The following is a 16,872-nucleotide window of genomic DNA, read 5'->3' on the forward strand; positions in this document are numbered from 1 at the left end:
CAACTCTTTAAAATCTAGCAAATATATTTTTCCCTCCAGGGAGTGAGAGTGTAGACATTTCAGCAATTGTATGTTGAAGATATGCATAATTCTCTAATTCTCACCACCTTACCTTGTATAGTTTTCACATTTCAGCTGACATAGAGCGAAGTCATTACTGCTAAAGTGTGCTCGCTTACAGCCCTCTGAAAAATTCATTATGCAAGTGGTCAGCAGAAATGCCTTGCCTTGATTTATCTGCAGTACTCATCAGAACAGTAACTGTGGGCTGGTCTATGTAGGATTGTTTCTTGGTGAGTCATACAAATTGCTCTGCAGCTTCCTCTAGGCAGTGCTGTGCTGTGTATGATTAGTGGGCTCYGACTGTGAAAATGTTTCCTGAATGATGTAACTGAAAATTCCCTTTCCTGTGCTTCTTGTTTCCTAATCAGTTTTTTCATTGTTCTTGAAGACATCCCAGCAGCTCCATATCTTTTATTCCTGACCTTTTATTCCTACAAATCTCTGTGAAGACAAGTTATGTCAACAGCTGCTTTAATTAATTTGGTTAGAAATGGAGGGTATCAAGTAAGAAGGAGAGCCCTGCTAACATCCCGCCTCTTGCAAGACGAGAAGCGTCCGACAGCAGCGGGCTACAGCTCTACCTCCGAACACCGGGCTTCCCGCTTCGATGCGGATGGGAGCGGGCGACCTGCCACATGGGACACCTTTGGCATCTGGGACAATCGCATTGATGAACCCATTCTCCTTCCACCAAGCATAAAGTATGGGAAGCCAATCCCAAAAGTCAGCCTAACCAATGTGGGCTGTACTAGCCATATTGGGAAACGGAAGGAAAATGAAGACCGGTTTAATTATGCTCAGCTGACGGAGGACATCCTATACTTTGCAGTATATGATGGACACGGTGGGGCAGCAGCAGCTGACTTCTGTGATAAGTATATGGAAAAATACATTAAGTAAGTGCATATCACAGAAATGCATGGCATTTGAATTACAGTAGAACCTCATTCCTTAGAATTGAAAAGGAACCTGTGGGTCACAGATTGTCCCTAGTTGTGCTAGGTTATATTGTCATCTAGTCCAACGGGACAGTAGGAACATGGGACTGGAATAGTCCCTATTGTGCTGGATATAGTATGAACCTATTATCCTGTATGGTTCTTGCCCCAGGGAGCAAGCCTGTAAGGGCAAGAAAGGAAAATGGAATTGTCCTCCCCTTCCAGGAAAGGGTTGGGAACACTGAGAGAGTGTGTCTTGCCTGTTGTCAGATGAGGTCACTTTGATCGTGACTTGCACAGCTTACTGACACTTCCCTGTGGGGCTACGTCGCGTGGCTGGGTGTTTGAAGAGGAATCCCTGCTTCTAGGATAGAACAAGGCTTGGACCCTGCCGTTTTAAGTGGTTCATTTCTTGTGTGTTTGGGGTCAAGGCTTCTTTTGGGGGAAGGGGTTGCTTTTTTTTTTTTTTTTTTTTTTTTTTTTACAGTATTTTTTCCCTCATTCTGGAGTATAGGAAAGTTAGTCAGGATTAGGTAGTACTGCTGTTCTTACAGAACATGGAGTCCTAGCACAAGTTCTTTGCTAAGGCAGCTAGCTCCTTTTTTGTAGCCCAGCCCATGTGAATCTATTGCCTTGTTTGGGGAACTGCTCAGCTCTGGGCCTAGACAGGACAAGCAGAAATTGCACTRTGAGGATATTCTTTTATCTCTGCAAATCAGATGCAAGAAAATAAGCTATTATATCTATATGTAAAATTGTAAGGTTTGCTTCCAGTACAAATCATTAGTGACATCGTATTACACTAACATAATCAAGTGTGATTCAACGCATGCAGGGAGGAAATAATTCTATTGAAGAGATTTATTAAGATGAATATTTCCAGGAAAGAAATTATTTTTTTTTCCAGAGAATTTCTTACTCAGGAGGAAAACTTGGAAAATGTTTTGAACAAAGCTTTTCTAGAAATAAACAAAGCATATGAAAGCCATGCTCATCTGACTGCTGATGGTAAGTAAAAAATACTCTGCTCTTGTGGGGGGAAATATTTTTTCGTATTTGTTCAGTTGTTTTGTATTAAGACTTCCTGAAAAATGCTTAAAAGCATTTTTGCTTTTTTGCTCTGATCACTTATTGCAGATGAAACAATCATGTTTAACCTTTTTAAAATGAAAAAGCTATGAAAAGTCTAAGAATTTGTTGGGGAGTTATTAATCTGAAGTTTAGCATAACCTTCAATTTACCTTATTCTGTCAAGTAGAGTGTTTGTCAAGTTAGCAAGGAATAGTTTCAGTTGGCACAGAACATACATAACTTTACATGTTTTATGCATTKTGTGAGAAATTAACACAGTCTTTTTTTTGAAAGCTGATGTCTTTGTGTGCTAAGGATCAGTGTCTAAAGCTCCCATTTCTGACTCAGCTGCTGCAGCTGAGGAATGCAGGGCAAAATTAATACAATAGCTGTTGCTTCTGCGCGGAGTTACAAGAGTAGCTCTGAGTGTGAAGGAAAGAAAGGCAGGCAACTGGAGAATGAGGTTGGCTTTGGTAAGGCTGGTATCAGCCCTTTTAGCCTCCTTAGTCCTGGCTGTGAATCAATTTCTTGTATATGTGTCTAGAGACTAAGCACAGCTGAAGTGCCAGTTACAGCAGCCAGAGTTTAGAGGGAGTAATTTTGGAAAGGGGGAGGTGATAAAGGTTACTATCTTGCTTCTCTGTAACAGGAGTTTCCTGAGCAATCAGATACTATTTTAAGAGTCAGCTGCACTGGTCTTTAAACTGTCCCAATGTTGGTGCAGGTGTTTGCAACACAACTGAGGTTGTTTTAGAAGAACAGATTTTTTAAAAGTTTTCCCTCCAAGAAAGAAGTCAAACCCAACAAGCCCTCTTGGGACTTAAATTATACTGTATTCTTGGGTTACTTTCCTTAAGCAACGAATGAAAACAATAAATTACTAGAACTGTTTCCTGCACTTAATAAACTGCCAAATGTACCTGGTTAGACTCCTAGGAAATATCTCCTGGCAGGACAGGAACCTGGCTGCTGCAGCATGGTGAGCGATGAATACCTTTTCTCTTACCTGGTGCAGGCTGAGGAACCAGGAAAAAAAAGTCATGGATCTTGAAATGCATCCCTTAAAAAAGCAGAATTAAAGATTTAAAAGTCTTCCCCCCCACCCCCATTTTATTTTTCACTATTGAAATCCACCTGTATTCTTTAAAAAACAATGATATGGTTAAAAAAATTCCAGAGTCACTTTTTGAGCTATGGAGTCAGTTCTAACTGAGCTAGTCTGAGACACATCAGTAGAGCAGATATGCTGTGTATCCAAGAGTGCGCTTGTAAATGTCATCTTGAGAGCTCAGAGTCAAGAAAACATCTGAATTCAGGCTTATGTGCTTCCTTGGATCAAGACCTTTCATTCGTAGGAACATGAAGATTTGTTATATTTGGCCTCCCCTTTGTTAACAAGACAGGTCTTGGTTTTGCTCATCTAAGTGACCTTTGTTAAGTTTCAGAGCAGTTCCTTAAGCAGAATTGGAAATCGTACTTGATGTATTATTTGACTGTTTTGAAAACACTTTCTGATACAGCATTTTGTATATGAGTCTTACTGAACTGGATAACAAGCATGTTTGATAGACAGGTTCTGCAGCAAGCTAAGTATTTGGAACTGCTTACAGGGTATTATACCATTCAACTGGATAACTGGGCTGCTTACTTAATGCAAATGCCAACAAATACACATAACAGCTAACAGCACAGTTACAAGCTCTTGGACAAACTCTCTTCCTTAAAAAGCCTTGAGACCAAACAAAATATTGAACAAAGACGCTATTCAACAAGCACAAAAGCCATATTTTGCAAAGTAGTCAGTGCTTCTTTAGGTAGCTTTTAGGCAGCTCTCACAGGAACCTGTGGGATGAGAACATGCCCAGTGCTCTTGACTGGTCGCCCAGCTGAAAATCAAGCTATAGAGGAAAGAATGGAGTAATAGGATGTAAAGACAAATACAAATTTATGAACAAAGTGAATTTCTCACATATCTGCTGTTGAAATTTTTCAAGACTTTGTTGACTGTGGTGTGGGTGCTTTTGTTGTTGTTGTTGCTGTTTTGAAAGTTACATTAAAGTTGGTTGCTTTGCATGTATGCTGGCTGGAAGCCTAATTCCAAACAGATTCAGCTTGGCAGCAAAATTTCTGATTAATTGTGGCTATTCTAGATGTGACTGTCAAGAGTGTTGCTCAAGTTTCTTGAAAACGGTGGTGGTGGAACTCTGGGTGTCTGGGATGCATTGGATGGGTCCCAGGACTGACTCCCTTTCGAAACCCTTCAATAGCTGACCAAGTGGAAAGCAGTGACTTAGTTGTGTTCTGGTAGATTGCTCTGCCAGCATCCACTCCTTTCACTGTGTTTGGAAAAGATACAGTGAGTGTCCATGATGACTCCAGATCTTCACTTTTCTAACATATGCCCAATTTTGAAAGTGTGTGCCTGTGTGTTTGAAGGAGCATGACTCCTGGGACACATCCCAGTAGCCAAAATTAAAGGTATTCCAGGCAACATCATGTTTATAATACTGTTTAGGAGAAAAAAAAATCATAATATGGCACAAACCTAACAGGCTAAGAAGTGTACATTCTCAGAGCGTCTGGCCCTGTCTTCCTGGACAACACCTTTTGAAGGTCGCTTCCCTGTGATGGAATATTTGAAACTRTACTTGAAAAATACATAAAGAAATACTTTCTTTGAGCTTTCAGTAAAAGCTAAAGATGTATGTTCCGATATTGCTCCTTGTGTCTTGTGTGCAGGATGACTAGTGCTGCTAGACTGCTGTACTGGCCTGTGGTCCATTCCAGTATGCCCTCTGACAGTGGTTTGTACAAGATGTTTCAGAGAAAAGCATAAGAAACATGCTGTAAGCAGATCTGGGATAATGTGTCCTCCACATAAATCCTTTCTAATTGTTAACAGGTCAGAGATCTGCCAAAGCCTTGAGCATGATGTTCGCTATCTCTTCAAAAATGCATTTTCATTCACTTTCACACATTTGAATACATTCAGTCACTTTTAAATCACTGCTAAACTTAAGTGTGGGATACACTAAAGGATGCTCACGTCAAACATCATTATCCATGAGGCAACCATTAACACAGGTGCACAGAGTTTTCTGGTATTTCTCAATAGCAGTAAAAATGTATACACAAAAAGGCTGAATAAGGACAGAAATAAGCAAGTGATTAATATGCTTGTGGAAACTAGAGCATTGCTCAGAAGAAATAGAAGAAATGTCCTCACAGCAACAGCAGTTGCTGTCATCTCGGAAGGTGACAGGTTCATGGCATGACCCAACTTCACTGTGCAGTATTTTTCAGACAGTGAAAGTGCCTTTATCTGGAGTGCTTTACTGTATGGGAGCCAAAGGGCTTTGTGCTCCTCAAGACAAGAGAGCACTGGCAGAGTGGACAGCAGCATAGGTGTGTGCTGCAGTGGTTAAGTGAAAGGGAGTAAAAGTAGAGACAAGAAGCCTATGTTTGCAGGCTATACGTGTGGAAACCATTTTTGTGGTCACTACACACTTGTAGTACRTGAGTACATGGCTCACAAGACCGTATCTCAATGTGTTCTTAGCCATACGAGCACATTGGCCTTGGAGAAAAAAAGTCCAGCATCCTACTGCATTTCCACATAAAAGGAAAAGACTTAAGTGTTGTCTTTCAACACTACTWCTGCCCATTATACTAGGCTAGTTTTGCAAGTAATGCATTTGTCGATGGAAACACAGCTGTCCTCTCCTAATGTGTCATACAAGGTGCTACTACTGCTTCTGTTCATTGTAGGTATGATCTAGTACTCTGAGAAAACAACAGAGCATCTTTCCACCCACCTCCACGTTCAGTGCATCCAACTGTAATTGCACTGGTCACTCACTTCTGGAATAGCCACCTTATTAAAACACAGCCAAGTGTTAACAGTTGTATTTCTGTGTATGCAGGAAAGGTGTTCCTGGAATCTTACTGTGCTGAGCAAATAGCAATGATCTTTTTTATATAATTAAATGAAAAAGTTTTAAAGTTACCATTCAAAAACATGATTATTCTTTCTTTGAATATGTTAACCTGCAACACTGAGGAAAAGAGAGAGCTGCAGAAATTATACATAATATTACATTAAGCCATCAACATTAARAAGACAGCCTTTTATACATGGGTCCCAGTTACTATCTAATCAAGTTAGAAGATACTGATTACAGTATCATGAGAGTGTTCATGTTGCAAGTTTTCCCGTGGGTCAGATGAAATTATGTGTTTCCATTCAGTGCATTTAAAATGGCCTCATTTTAGTTGGCACTTGTCTGAACCCCCATCCCAYCCCACCTCCATTTTTGTTTTATATATAAATTACTTTGAGAAGCAGATCAGGCCATATTATTTACTGAAAATGCTCTTCAGAGTGCCATGTTTGCCAGATAAGAGATGGCTGGCCTTCTGGCATTGATATATTTCTTTTGTTGGTGGTTACCTCCCCAAAAATATTTTGTAGCCTTTATTTTGGCTGAAGTCAAACTAGTTTTGTCACACAGTTGTAAAGAAAAGGCAAGAAGGGTGGCAATTCCTGAAAAATACTAAGGCTGATCTGTCTGTGGATAAAGAGGTGTGTAAGCCTCAAATGCGGCCACACTACACAACTCACCAGAACTTACTATATCACCTGCAAAAGACAGTGCAAGCAAACCCAAAGTGAATACTTCTCCTATTCTGCAGCCCTTGTTCTTTCATCTCCAGTGTTGCAGGTATTTTTTGCTTGAACAAAGTCCCTGGGTGAATTTCCTATTTGCCTCTGTGTACATGTTATTTGTGGCAGACACTGTACCTGGTCAGCAGCTCTAGAACTGGAGGCCCTGGACACTATATGCTGGGCTTCAGTGGAAAGAGAGATCTGCTTAATTTTGTCCCAGGTGAAGGAGTCCGGCGGTTCCTAGCCTGGACTACTGGAAGGTTCCCACATCCTCTTTGTCACATTAGTTGAGATGACTTGCAGTAAAAATTGTCCAGTGAGTGTTAAGAACCTATTGAAAGATCTTAGTTTTATAGTGATATTGTTAGGAAGAGAAAATAAACTCTTCAATTGTTAAARCAATGTATGTGCTGATACAGCTTATTTTATATTATTAAATAATCTAGAAGCAGTAACAGTAAAGCATTAGACATTTTTTCCCATCATCATTCCTATGTTTTGGAACTGTGCTAAAAATCAGGTAATTCCTTCAGTCTAGCTGGATACATATTGCTCCTCTACCCAGATCGTGAACTAGATCCAGGGAAGAGAACATGAGCAGCATTCATTTTTCTAAGCAGTACTGTTTAACTAATAAACATTTGCAAAGCACAAGTTACCATAAGCATTACCATAGTCTGCACAGTATCTGTGACTGGTTCTTTGCTAACATTCCTTGACATGGTGATAGCATCTTTTGGCTTTGTGAATTTGCTCTTTAAAGATATAGATTCACCTGAATGACCAAATGTTTAAGGTCATTCATGAATTAAACACTAAAGATCTTACCTTTTAAGAGACTAGCATTGATTTGTCAGTGTTGTTCCAAAAACAAGGAATGATGTGGGACACTAGTGGCGGTTCCATATTAATTTTAATTTCTAAATAAAATGTATTTTCTGTGAAATAAAAAAGTAGTTTTATGTAGGTTTTTCATTTCACATCTTTTAATTATCTTGCTAAAACAGGTATTTTACTGGCTCTACTAAAATTTCTAATCACACTGCTACTTCTTAGTGTCTTATTTTTATAACATACCTCAAAGTGAACGTGCACCAGACTAGTCCTTGCTTCAGAATAGAAATAGGATGTCAGTGCTTACCTGAATTCTCAGAAGCTACCGGCATCTACATGGTTTGGTATATTGTAGTCTGCACTGCAGCGATAACGTAGTTCAAAGATTGGATGTGGAGATGGCTGATGTTCCCAATCAATATTTTGGTTAAGTGTATAGCTAAATCAGGTCTTCATTGCAGTAATAATACCTGTTTTAAATAATAATGCAAGCTTAGTTTAGACTGTTTTCTGAGGTTTTTTTCTGATTCATCAACTCACTGCTTTCACTTTACAACAAGGCTCAATGCAACTTTCAGGGTTTTGTGCACCTTGAATTTCCTACCAGCCTGGTTTTCCAAGGGTGCTGAGCACTCACAGGATTAGGGGAGCAGTCACGAAGATCTTCAGAGCACTCACTGTGTTAATTTTTTAGGAGGACACACTGCACGTATGCAGATTGCTGGCAGGGTGGAGGTGCCYGGCATTCCTCAGGCTCAGGCGCATGGTCCTGGCTGAGAGCCTGACACTCCCTTGGTCGGGTAGGAGTGCATGTAGTTGTAGCTGAGCTCCAGAGAAGAGGTGGAGGGAAGATATTTAACCATTACTCACGTGAAAATRGGAACATAACAGGGGATTCTCAGTCGTAGCTTAACCAAAAATCTCTCTCTGTAATTGGCTTGCTTTTAATACCAATTACTGGAAAACCGTAGAATGCAGTGAGATACAGAGGGCCCTTTTGGAGGAATTTGCACTGGCTATGAATTCCTGGCCAAACTTTTTACTGTAGTAGCTCAGATCAGCAGGTGATATGAGTTTTCACACAGCTTTCACTGGCTCACAGTTGCATATTTTGCATGAAGAGAAAGTACTGGTGACTTCCTTTAGAAAAAAGAAAGCTGGCAATTCTTTTGGTTTTCCTTCATTGCAGATAAAACTGCAGATCTGTTTTGAAATAGGCTGATTCATATTTCCCATTTTCAAGCCATTTTTTTTTCTATAGTGATAGTGAAATTGAAACCAGAAGGTCTTGGATTTATTAGCATTAGTTAATCCAACCAGGACCCTAACCACAGTTAGCTAGCTACTAGAGATCACTCCTCTGCCTTGCAAGAGAAGGCTACAGCAGCTTGGAGTCGGTCTTGCCCTTTAGGCAGTGAACTTATATCCATTTCAAGGGATCCTACCAGTGCCCAGGGAGGATTGCGCAGAGGACCATTGCCAGGATCCATCTTCACCTCCAGACTGTGACCTCCAGCAGATTGAAAGGGTTTGAAGAGAACAGAGTCCCCTTCTGAAAAAAGCCTGTATCTACTGGCTGAACCCTTCGTGTTTTGGCAAGGCTGAGGKAGATGAAGGGAGACTGYAATAGGTCACATAGCAACAGGGGAAGGAGAGTTTCTCATCTAGAKAAACTACATGCAGCTACAATTAGCATTACTGAATTGCCTACTTCATGTCCAAGCAGAAGGGAAGATCCATCAGCTTTGTGGTGGGCTAGACCTGCAGTCACTGTGCCCAGGCRTAAGAATGATATCACTATTGGAACAGAAAATATATTTGGTACAATCTGAAAGGAAACTATCTTACTCGGATAGTACTTTTATTTCACTTGCCCTTTTTGCATGGAGCCATGTTGTTGCACAGAAATACTTGCCCTTTCCACTCCCTCTCTCTCCTCTAGTCCTACATGCATGTTTGTTTGCTSTACTTCTTAAATATAGCTTTAGTTTAAACTTTAAAACATTTATTTACTAGTAACATAGAGCACAGGTTGTCTTTGTCAGTTGAAACTGTTGCTCTGTTACACGTGGTGCTATGCTTCTGGGCAGCGTTAAAACCTCTCTCTCTCTGGTATGATGTTTGTAGCAACTCTGATGAATGCTGGGACCACTGCAACAGTGGCCCTGCTCCGGGATGGTATTGAGCTGGTTGTGGCAAGTGTGGGAGACAGTCGTGCACTGCTGTGTCGAAAGGGAAAAGCCATGAAACTCACCATTGACCATACTCCAGAAAGGAAGGAGGAGAAGGAGAGGTACCTGTCTGCTGATTTTGTCGCTTCCCTGGGACTGGCCTTGGTCAGGCTGTGTTTTTTTTTTTCTCTTGCAGCGGGGTTGGGCCTGGAAAAAAGCAGAGTTGAACATAATCTCTGGAAYTGGCATCTGAGTTAGCAAATGTGGGACAGCTCCGATTAGTTATTTATGTCAGTTCAGAAAACTGAAGATCTGGAAAATAATGCACGAGCATAAACTGTCATGGCAGTTAGATCTGCGTAGTTAGGACTGGGTTCAAGGATTTGTCCAAAACTACCAAGTTTGAGCCAAGATTTGAAGTCATGTACTATGATTGCCAGGTTGGGGCTTAGCCTGCAAAACCACATCCCTTCCATGGAGCACGTCAGACAGCAAAAGTCAACTCTCAGTCTCTCAGTTTAGGTCCTCCGTACCCCATTCCACCTCTGCAGATAGCGGTAGAAATTGCAGCTAGAGATGGTGGTTGGAATCACTAATTCATACTTGCTTTCTCTCTTTCCTCTGGACAGGATTAGGAAGTGCGGTGGCTTCGTTGCCTGGAACAGTTTGGGACAACCACATGTGAATGGTAGACTTGCAATGACACGGAGCATAGGAGATTTGGATCTTAAAAACAGTGGTGTGATAGCCCAGCCAGAAACAAAACGGGTTCAGGTAAAAGAAGGCCCGATTAACAGGAACAGCAACATTCGGATTAAGGGGCAGCACGGGTATCTGATGCAGGTGGTATCCACACAGCATGTGCCCAGTTGGAACCTGATGGCCAAGCTTTGATTTTTTTACTTGCGGTAAAGTAACCAGAGACTAATTCTAAAGTCCTTTCAGGCTGACACTAATAGGACAGAAGGAAATCTGGCCCTGATAATAAATTCAGCCAAGTTAACTTTTAAGTCCACTTTATCATGGTATCATGTATGAGGAAAGGAAGATAATACGTGATAGCCGTTAATGAGATATAAAATCTGTTTAGGGCTTATGGTCAAAGAAAGAAATTTTGAAGTTTATGCTGATGTAAAATCATTGCTCAAAGCTAGGTGCGATACGGTTGGGCTAAATCATTTTAAAAAGTAGTATAGGTAGAGAGAGATTGGGAAGCACAGTTGGGAGGATGGGAGGAGGAAACAGCAGCTGCATGCATCTTACCGTGACTCTGCAGTTGTTCAGAAAACAAAGTAACCACCCAAAATGTATTCAGCACAGTTGCCTTCATGATTGCTCCTACCCTTATGAAAAACAAAGTGCCCGTCTCAGTTCATATTCTACTCTGTATTTTTCCCCCATAATCAATGCATCCTAGTACCCAGGGAACGTACATTTGGTTGGTACTAACCAAACACAGAACACTGTCCACTAGGCCAGAGGAGTTTAGCGAGATGACCACAGTGATAACATGTCTGCCTTGAAATCCTAATTCTAAGGAAACCTTTCATTTACTTGGTAATGCATGGGTCTAGGCTGAGAATATTCAGAGGGTTATTTTCTAGAACTGAAAGCCATTTAAGATGTTTTCCTCCACCACGTGTAACAAGGTCTATGTCTGATGTACGTGCTGGAGAATTTAAAGGGCAGCCCTCGGCTACTGGGGGCTTTGGGGGTCCTCATTAGTCCTTGTGCAGAAAGCAGAAGGACATGCAGCAACCCCAGAAAAAGTGCTTTACAACATAGGGAAAAAATCAAAGACGTTCTACCTTGCAGGGCTCTGTTAATTGTTACCCACATTGCATTGCCTTTGTTGCAGTTGCACCATGCAGACGACAGCTTCTTGGTCCTTACTACAGATGGTATTAACTTCATGGTGAACAGCCAGGAGATCTGCGACTTCATTAACCAATGCCATGATCCGGCTGAAGCGGCCCATGTTGTTACTGAGCAGGTAATGCCGTGGCTTCCTGTGGCACCAAAGTGCCGCTGCTCCTGCAAGGGTAATGCAGTTGAATGGGAGCTTAGACTGCCCGTCTGTTGAGTGTGTTCTCACAGGTCCGTTTCAGCATATGGTATGGGTAAGAGCAGCAAGTCAAGCCATTAAGAAACACTAGTTTATTGTCCGTGTGTTTGTTGTTTTGACGTTTTTGAACAAAAAACTTGCATAATGACAGGTTGAACAGTGGACTTAACTGTAGTGCCTGAGATGGTCACCGCTCCAACTGTTTCTCCCTTCCTTTCCCTGGACCTTGCCACATTCTTGCAAAAGGACATCGTTTCAGTTTATATACTTAGGTTACAGTCCACTGAACCGTGTGGGGACTGCAACTGCAGTTTATTCCGGTGCTGAATATGTCATCAGCACAGATGGAAGCGATCGGTTTCTCACAGTGGGGTATCATATGAAAGTTCTAGGGCATACAGGAACCTGCCATGCCTGAGCTGAAAGGAGGCAAGGAAGTGTAGGGCCTTGTGGCATGCTGTCCCATGTGGAGCCCTTTCAGGGAAACCACGGGGTGATGATGATTTGTTTCTCCTCTCAGGCAATACAATATGGCACTGAGGACAACAGCACCATTGTCATAGTGCCATTTGGAGCATGGGGTAAATACAAAAACGGCGAGATCAACATCTCCTTCAGCCGCAGCTTTGCCTCCAGCGGGAGATGGGCGTGATGACCTGCCACAACTATCTTTGCCTGCAATAATCTGGATGCAGAGTGCTACAGGAGAACACATCTGTCTGTTCATAGGTTGACTCACTGTTTCGTCCATCTCTTCTCTTCTCAGAATTGTAGAAGATGCCACTGCTCCCTTGGTGGGCAATGCCCCSTTATTGCTTACGGCTGATTGTGTTTTATCACTTATTTATTCGAATCAGCATTGAGGCAGCTATGTCTTCATGTTTCTGGTCCCAGCAGCTCTTCACACCACTTTGTTCATGTAGACAGGGTTCTGGACTTTCACCCTAGGCTGCAGGTGTTGCACATTAGTTTCGTATCAACTCGTATTACCTAGGACCCTTAGTTATTTAGCAGCTGTGAAAGTCTGAGACTCTGAGCCATCTGCCAGCTTCTTTGTACAGTACTCAGGGGAACAAACGCACAGTTTTTATAGGGAGACGAAAGATGGGTTTCTTGTCTTCTGCTATACAGCCACCCAAAACTCCTCTGCGCTTCAAGGGAAGCGGGTGAAAAGTAAGGGGGAAGTTTCAAGAAGTAAGTAGCCTGCGCTTCAGTCCTGACGCCGATGGGCGTAGCTGACGTTTTTCATAAGAGAGTGCTGTTTTGCAGGGCTTTATGCTCTCACCACTGTGATTTGTGATCCTCTGGCTCCAAGGAGCAGGCTGGAGCCGYGCACTGCGGGAAGAGAACATCTCCATTTCATCTGAAGCCTGTGCAGTCTCTGTGGACCAYGAAGCAGCCCTCTTGCACTGTTCTCTTTGGTGTGCCAGTGCTTGACAGGAACACACAGGAGGGAAAAAGCTGCACATTTTTGAAATCCAGAGACTCTGTCAACTTGAATTTCCTTTTCTTTCTACTAACTTCAAAGAATTTTCTAATGAAGATTCTTTGGACGTATAAGAGAGGAAAGTTTATTTCTTCATAAATATATGAGGATTCTCCTGCCCTCCACTGAAGATTTTTAGTTTGTCGTTGTCTCCTGTGTATCCTCATACAGGAAGCTGTAAAACGCACAAAGCAAGCAACCTAGGGAGAGAGAATTATATTAACATAACTTAATTTTTGTAAGCTTTGGGTGGTGCTCATAAATGCCAGATACTCAGCCAGCAAAAGTATAGTTTTGTATTTAAARAAAGAATGTCCATTTCCTCTTCCCTTTTTGGAGGGAATCTGCGTCCAGTGAGCCATGAGAGTCCAGAGCTCTGAGCCAGCTCAGACTGCTGCTGTGAGAGGGACCACAAGGTGATGTGCTGGTGTGTTGGCCGCAACTGGAGATCTGTGCCAGCATGCCTCTTTTGGACCTTGTTCTTCCTCCACTCCAAATCAGCTCCCTTGGCCTGTGAGTTACCCTGTTGTAAGGAGACATGAGTGGAGAAAAATAGGGCTCTTCTCTGATTTGCAACAGTATTTTTCATTCTGTGGAAGTTTCCACCAGGACAATTATAAAAACAAACCAAAAAATAAACGAAATTGCCTGACACAAAGTCACCTTACAATAAGGAGAAATATTTCTGAGATGCCTGGTCTGATTCTCATTTTCCAGCAAGAAGTATGTGTATCTTTGTTTCTTTAGCCCTTTCCACGCCCAGAGTTAACACCTTATGCAATCATTCCACGTTTTCTTTCCCTCTGAAGGCCTGGGAGCACCCCACAGAGCACAGTGTTGTACTGACAGCAGTAAGTACTTTGTGTGGAGAGAGTATGCTGGTTTTGTCCCATCACTTGGTGTATTATATGTATATATAATGTATATATTGGGTTTATAAGTATGAAGAGTCTGGGAAACAGTATTTGTAGATCTCTATCGTACCTGATGCTATTATCCAGGCCTCCGTAATGAGCATATCACTGGTTTACAGTTGTGATCTCTTCTCTCCCCCCAGTTTTTCTGGGTTTGGGTTCAGTCTTCACCTGAAGCCAGAATGTTTGTCATGATCCTCAAGCTTGGCCTTGCTCTGCTGAGGCAAAAGGGCACTTTCAGCTGTTATCAGCCAAAGCAGATTCTTAGCCTGCAGTAAAAGTTCGAAGATTCCCACAAGTYATTTGTAGCAGAAGTGGCAAAATACAGCTTCTCCTGAGCACTTGAGGAGAAGTAGCACTTAACAGAGGTTTAGGGAGCTGCTTTGTGCTGCAGTGTGAATAGCTGATAGCCTTTCTTCTCCAGAAAAAGCACCTTGCTAAAACATCAAACCCAATAGCTCCTAGGAGAGGGTTAACCACGGCAGGCACCCGTCCTGCTCTGGCCACAACGAGGAGTTGCAGTCAAGCGCTGGAAAGGGAGTCGCTGTGGGGGTGGATTTGCTATCAAATGTCAAGCAGCCATGAGTGGGTGTCAGGATTTGGACAAACTCCAGCGATGCTGTTTCCTTCCAAATGCTGCTCGTTTCTGCTTAGCCAGCTAGCCATCTATCAAGACAGATAGGTCTGGGCACTGGGGCCGTTCCTSATGAGCACATATCGCTTTTTAAGCATGTGCATTTGAGCAGTGCTGGATACTTGCCAAGCTGAACACATGCTATTAAAGCCCATAGGTAATGAATAACTCTGCAGATGAGGAGCAGGTGCTCTGAGGAATGTCCTGGAGTTAGAGTAGCTTCAAGACATTGACTTTTATGTGAAATGAGGCGAGTTTCTAACCTTTTTTGGGGGGCATTTTTGTTTTATCCCTATTGGATAGCCTGATTTTACAGAGCATGAAAGCTGTCGATGTTTTTAATTTCTTCTCAGATCTTACTGACTGGTTATCCTCTCAGAGAAAGGATTCATCAGGAGCCTCTCTATTTTGAGAGGAAGGGGTAAGACAAAGCTTTGCAAAATAGATGATGGTTAGGTAAATCTTGGTGGTTCCTGTTAATGCCTTTTTAGAATCACGGAAAAACTTAGGTCAGAAAGGACTTCTGGATATCGTTAGTCTAATCTCTGGCTCAAAGCAGGGCCAGCTTCATAATTATATGCTGTAATGAAGAGACATCTAATGACATTGAAATATAACAACTGAAAATGGATGGGAGGAAGTAATTTGTCCTACACTGCATGTTGCCTGAGGAACTCCTTGCCACTAGACTGCATTGAAGCCAAAAGCTTACTAGTATTTGAAAAAGAGTGGGCACTTTGTACAGCAGCTAATCTTCACAAATAAATTAGGCAGTACATATACTTACGTAACAGATGCAAGCCTTTTTGCAGTAGAGCAAAAGCTGAGCAACAACTGATAGGGGATTATGAAGACGTTTTTCTCAAGTGCAGCTTATTCCCTGTCTGTCCACCATAGCCTTTTGCATTTCATTCKGAAGTAAATAGCTACTGTTGAAGATGAAGCGCTTTGCTAAACTGCACAGTAATCCGGTCGATCCTCTTACCTGTAAGAACAGAGGCCCCTGCACACCGGTTTGTGTAGATACCTCACTTAATGCTGCACATTGCAACATCCTGAGTGCCTACTTGGAAAACATATCATTTTGTATAGGCACTCCGTCACTAGGGCTGTTCTCCTCCTTCTGAACCACAATCCTGCTTTTTTCAGCAAAGACCCCAGGATTTAATGGCAACTGTGACAAATCTCATTTTTCTCCAAGGAGTCAAGAAAAACCTACATTTTCTTCGGTGATGGAGCTATTAGAACAAATTCCTTTCTTTGCATTTCAGTTTTGGAGTTGTTTTGACACTGATTTGGTGTTGCCAGAATGGGCTTTGCAGATAAGTTTGAGTATTGAGTGGGACGTRGGTTTATAGCACTGAATACTGAGTGCACTGAATATGAAGATAGTGGATTAAAGCCATGCTGGGGTGGGGACATGGAAGCCGTTTATTGTAATGGTACCAGGGAATCAAGTTAACAGTGCCTTGCTAGTGTCTAGCCAGCAAACCACTTCTCTGCCAGAGCTAGGTACTGCTGTGATGAAGCTGTGCTTGTAGGTTTTTTCAATCTAGTCCATAAGCCTCCTGCTGCTTGTAGCAGCTCTTCAAGCAACCAGCTTTAAGCCCCAGGGACCAGCAAAATTTTCTTGCCTAGCAGAGAGATCCTTTTAAACTGAGGAACAAAAGCAAATTGTCTTTATAATGACAGTTACCKACCAGAGGAGTTTTATTGTTGCAACATCACTATAGATGTCTTCAGTTTTGCATCAAATTAAATAGAATTTTAGTTCACACTCCAGCTCCCTGTCCTTCATGTGCATCTGTTGTATCAATGAAAATAATACATTTTTTTTTAATTACAGACCAACCTGAATGTTAAGGGTGACCTATGGAGCAAACAGTAGTAAGTGTTTGCTTTTTCCTACCCTTTTAGGCCTAGATTCTGAACTCCATCAGATCTGATGAGAAATATTTTCTTTCCTGAACACTCACTCCCCCCTGGAGCAGTGGCATCTCTCATTACAGGCACTGCAGGAGTGTTGCCTG

The 16,872-nt window shown here is 42.0% G+C and overlaps 1 protein-coding gene across 2 annotated transcripts in view; it reads left to right on the forward strand.

Annotated features, from left to right (window-relative positions):
* Positions 1 to 16,624, forward strand: part of PPM1K (protein phosphatase, Mg2+/Mn2+ dependent 1K) — a 19,909-nt gene extending 3,285 nt beyond the window's left edge. For both annotated transcript variants that reach the window (XM_085316342.1, XM_085316341.1), the window contains 6 exons: positions 432 to 959; positions 1,909 to 2,009; positions 9,700 to 9,865; positions 10,373 to 10,517; positions 11,602 to 11,736; positions 12,329 to 16,624. In XM_085316342.1, coding sequence (XP_085172468.1) covers positions 520 to 959; positions 1,909 to 2,009; positions 9,700 to 9,865; positions 10,373 to 10,517; positions 11,602 to 11,736; positions 12,329 to 12,460 — 1,119 coding nt within the window. In that variant the 5' untranslated portion in view covers positions 432 to 519 and the 3' untranslated portion in view covers positions 12,461 to 16,624. The remainder of the gene's footprint in view (positions 1 to 431; positions 960 to 1,908; positions 2,010 to 9,699; positions 9,866 to 10,372; positions 10,518 to 11,601; positions 11,737 to 12,328) is intronic.
* The last annotated feature ends 248 nt before the right edge of the window (positions 16,625 to 16,872 follow it).

This window comes from Rhea americana, unplaced genomic scaffold (assembly GCF_003343005.1).
Source record: "Rhea americana isolate MKP2758 unplaced genomic scaffold, rheAme1 scaffold_462, whole genome shotgun sequence".
Taxonomy (NCBI): Eukaryota; Metazoa; Chordata; class Aves; order Rheiformes; family Rheidae; genus Rhea; species Rhea americana.